General features: G+C 61.8%; 1 protein-coding gene across 1 annotated transcript in view; it reads right to left on the bottom strand.

Annotated features, from left to right (window-relative positions):
* Positions 1-589: 589 nt before the first annotated feature.
* The window catches only part of LOC104462608 (sideroflexin-1-like), a gene marked incomplete at its 5' end in the record, with an annotated part of 3,431 nt that continues 447 nt past the window's right edge, over positions 590-3,573 (bottom strand). Inside the window, 8 exons of the mRNA XM_010074608.1 lie at positions 590-686; positions 985-1,032; positions 1,501-1,550; positions 1,705-1,754; positions 1,874-2,007; positions 2,425-2,510; positions 2,968-3,043; positions 3,309-3,407. Coding sequence (XP_010072910.1) covers positions 590-686; positions 985-1,032; positions 1,501-1,550; positions 1,705-1,754; positions 1,874-2,007; positions 2,425-2,510; positions 2,968-3,043; positions 3,309-3,407 — 640 coding nt within the window. The remainder of the gene's footprint in view (positions 687-984; positions 1,033-1,500; positions 1,551-1,704; positions 1,755-1,873; positions 2,008-2,424; positions 2,511-2,967; positions 3,044-3,308; positions 3,408-3,573) is intronic.

Below are 3,573 nucleotides of genomic sequence, written 5' to 3'. Positions count from 1 at the left end.
GCTGAGCTGAGAGCGCACACCCGGGCTGGGGGACCCCCTCCTGGGCTCAAGCCACTGTGTGCACTTGAAATCATTCATGAAGTTTTCCTCTCCAGGAGTGACTCTGCCATCCCCAGGGGCCAGCCAACAAACTGGGGAAGATGGGTGCCCAGCACCATAGGGGATGAGAGTGGGTGCTCGGCACAGGGGTTCAACCCTCAATCGCTGTGATTGTCTGCTGCCTCCTGAAGCTGGGGAGCACCATTTTCCTTCCCACCCCACACCCCACTCACAAGGTCCCTGGTCCCACTGCCCATGATCCCCCGTGCACTGCACACAGCTAGGGTGAGCACAGCAGACGGGCACAGGGGTGACAGCCTGGGGGTCCCCAGAGGGGGCTGAGCCCAGGCATGGAGACAGGGTTCGGCACGGTGCAGTGCTGCACGGCTGAGGGCATCCTGGGAAGCAGGGCTGAGCACCTGGGAGCTATGGACACACGATGGCCAAGGGAAAGCGGCAGTGGCCCCGAAAGGGATCCGAGGACTAATCTCAGCAGTGTGCTGGCCTGGCGGCCCTGTGGCACACATCTCAGCCGCCCCAGGACCTCAGTTCAGAGCCCTTTGTTGAAGTAGACGGTCTCCAGCTGTGGGTCTTTCTCCTGTATCTGAGCTTGGACTTCAGGCTCCAGGCGGCTCACGGGCATGGAGCTGTCGAGGGGACACAGATACAGAGAATGGAGGGGGGATACTCACCAGTGGCTGCAGTTTGGGAAACCATCTGCTGCCACCCCTTCCCCACCTGCACCGTCCCCATGGCCCAGCACAGCCCTTTGGGTCTGCACTGCTGCGTGTGCACAGGCACGTGTGCGTGCACAGTGTCAAGCCTCTGACCACTCGAAGGAGCAGAAGCATCTCCTGGGAGTCAGAGAGCACGAGGAGCCCACGTACCCCCCGCCTGCACCCCCTGCACTGCCCCACAGGAGCTACACACGGTGCCTGTCCTTACCTTTTCTGCGGGAAGAGTGCGCAGCACAGCGGGGTTGCAAACACCAAGCTGCAAGGGAAGGACATGGGGAGGAGAAGCTGGTCTGCAAAAATCACCTGCTCCTACCCATGGCCTGACCCCGGAGCAGCACGGAGGCAGCTCGGAGCCATGGCGGGTGCTCAGCTAGGAAAGGGGTAAGGAGATGCCCTCTCCAAGCTTCAGACCCTGCATTCGGCTCCTGAAGTGGGGCAAAGCCTGTTCTCATCGGTGTGGGGAAACAGTAGTGCTTAACAGGAGCCCACAGAAGGTTTGAGAGACATCAAGATCGAGCAAAGCAGCTCCTGGCCTCTGGACCACATACCCCATCCCATCTGCCTGGGGAGAACACCAGCCTGGCCAAGCTCCAGCGTCTCCCTGAGGAGCTGTGGGGCAGCTCTCACCTCCCCTGCCAAGCAGAGCCCACAGCAGCACTGTCCCCCATACCCAGGTTCGGTCTGTGTCCAGGGCGGCGATGCCCATAGACAGAGGGTGACTTACCAGAGTCCCACGAGGCCGACCTGCAGGGGAGCATTCAGGTACGGGTACCGCTGCCAGGCACAGGGAGAGGCTGCACGTCAGTGGGGTGGACAGGGCAGGAAGGTGTCTGTTCCCCGAGGGGTGCCAGCCCCAAGGGGTCCCCACACTTTGACAAGCTAGGAGGGTGTCCCCCTACCCGTCCTCCCGCCCCAGGACCATCAGTACCTTCAGGAAAGCTCTCTTCTCCAGCATGTTCATGATCACTGGGGGGATGGCTGGAGCAGAGGGGAAGAAGATGAGCTCCCAGTGTTCAGAGCCCCCTGCCAGCTGTGGGACCCTGTCCCATGCTGTCAGGGACCGGCTGCAGCCCCCAGACATGGGTGGAGGAGGTGACACTCCCCCATGGCAGGGGCTGCCATGCCGATGCGGGACACCACCACCTGGAAAATGGCCTTCTGGGCTGCGGCCGTGGACTCGCCCAGACGGTTCCCGTTCTCATCCGTGATGGGGATCCCCAGCTTGAGCTCTCTGCAGGGAGAATCAGGGGGAGGGGGCCCCAGGGCAAAGGGGTGAGGGGATCAAGGGACAAGGCAAGGACACAGCACAGGGACACATCTCGAAGGGAGGCTGGCATCCTCCTGTATTCCCTATCCACTGCCTGCATAATAAGTTGGGTCGGTCTCAGCTGGATGCACATTCACACTTTGGGGGTCCTCAACAGGGCTGGATGGGGATGGGGAGTTCACAGCCAGATTAACTGACAACCCCTTGGGATGCAGCCCGGTGCTTGTACCCTCAAACCAACCCCCCAGGGTGAGGGATGCCAGCAGGGCCAGGAAGAAAGCCCCATGCACTGCTCCCAGGGCACTGCTGCCCCTGTCCCCCACCAGCGCCTGGTGAACCCTGACATGAACCTGAGCACCCCATCCCAGTCCCAGGGCTCACCTCTGCCTCATCAGCGGGATGTTGATGCAGTTGGCAGCAGCCACAGCCGCAAAAGGCACATACCGGCCGATGATGGCTGGCAGGTGCTAGAGGGGTAAGCAAGGAGCACATGAAGCAGAGTCTGCAGGCAGAGCTGGGGGTCCCTGCATCTGCCACCATCCCCCTGCAAGACTCTGGGGCTTCCCAGCCCCACCAGGGAAAACCATTCCCTCCTCCCCTGCAACTCCCAGCCGGTGAAAGCTGCACAGCCCAGAGGGTCACAGGGGTCCCATGACGCCTCCCAGCCCTGGAGGGAGGCTGAGGGGTGAAGGAAGCCTGAAGAGTTCCACCTGGGGATGGAGCAGGGCTGGGGGGACAGGCCATCTCCAGAGCTATCACTGGGGAGAGGGGCTGCCTTGTGTAGGTGCCCCCAAGAAACTCTTTTCCTCCATTTCCTCCCCTCCTCCAGGTGATGGGGTGAACCCCCTACACAGCTCAGAGCCCAGGGAGACCCCACGAGGAGGGTCCAGGTACCCCAGCCAGCAATGGCCAAGGGCCACTTACCTTGGTGAGAGATTTGAGCCCCAGTGCTGTGACAACTGCCCCCGTGGTTGCGCTCACATAGGCTGTTCCCAGCTGGCTGCAAGAGGAGGAGGTGACACCAATAAGCCAGAGTCCCCCCATCCCACCACCCCCCCCAAAGGAAGGGACAGCACGACCTTCAGTAGCAGCAGGACGCCTGGGTTACTCTCCCACCAACCCTGACAGTCCCACTGGTGTCCATCTCTGGCTGTGCCAGGTCCCCATCATCCCATCTCATGACGCCCCCATCCTTCAAGAAGCTGTTCAAGGCACCCCCTCAGCATTTTTGAGTGCCCTGAGGACCTGGTCAGAGGGACGCTTACCTGGGGGTGATGGGTGCATCCCCGCTGCGGTTGGTGTAGTTGACGATGGCGTTGAAGGACTGGTTGACCCACTGCCAGAACAGCACAGCCGGAGTGGTCCTAGCACAGAGAAGAGGGTGCTGGTGGCACCAGGGGATGCCACCCACTCTCTTATGGCATGGATGCACTGTGGGGTATGGGACATGTGGCCCCTCCTCACTCTAGGGCCAGAAGGGTGGCTGGCAGGGGAGGGGGGGAAGGCAGTCCCCTATCCCAGGCACCCTTG

This window comes from Pterocles gutturalis, unplaced genomic scaffold, assembly GCF_000699245.1.
Source record: "Pterocles gutturalis isolate BGI_N339 unplaced genomic scaffold, ASM69924v1 scaffold29967, whole genome shotgun sequence".
NCBI classification, from domain to species: domain Eukaryota; kingdom Metazoa; phylum Chordata; class Aves; order Pterocliformes; family Pteroclidae; genus Pterocles; species Pterocles gutturalis.
The sequence above is the reverse complement of the archived record's forward strand: the minus strand, read 5'-3'. Positions and strand labels throughout refer to the sequence as shown.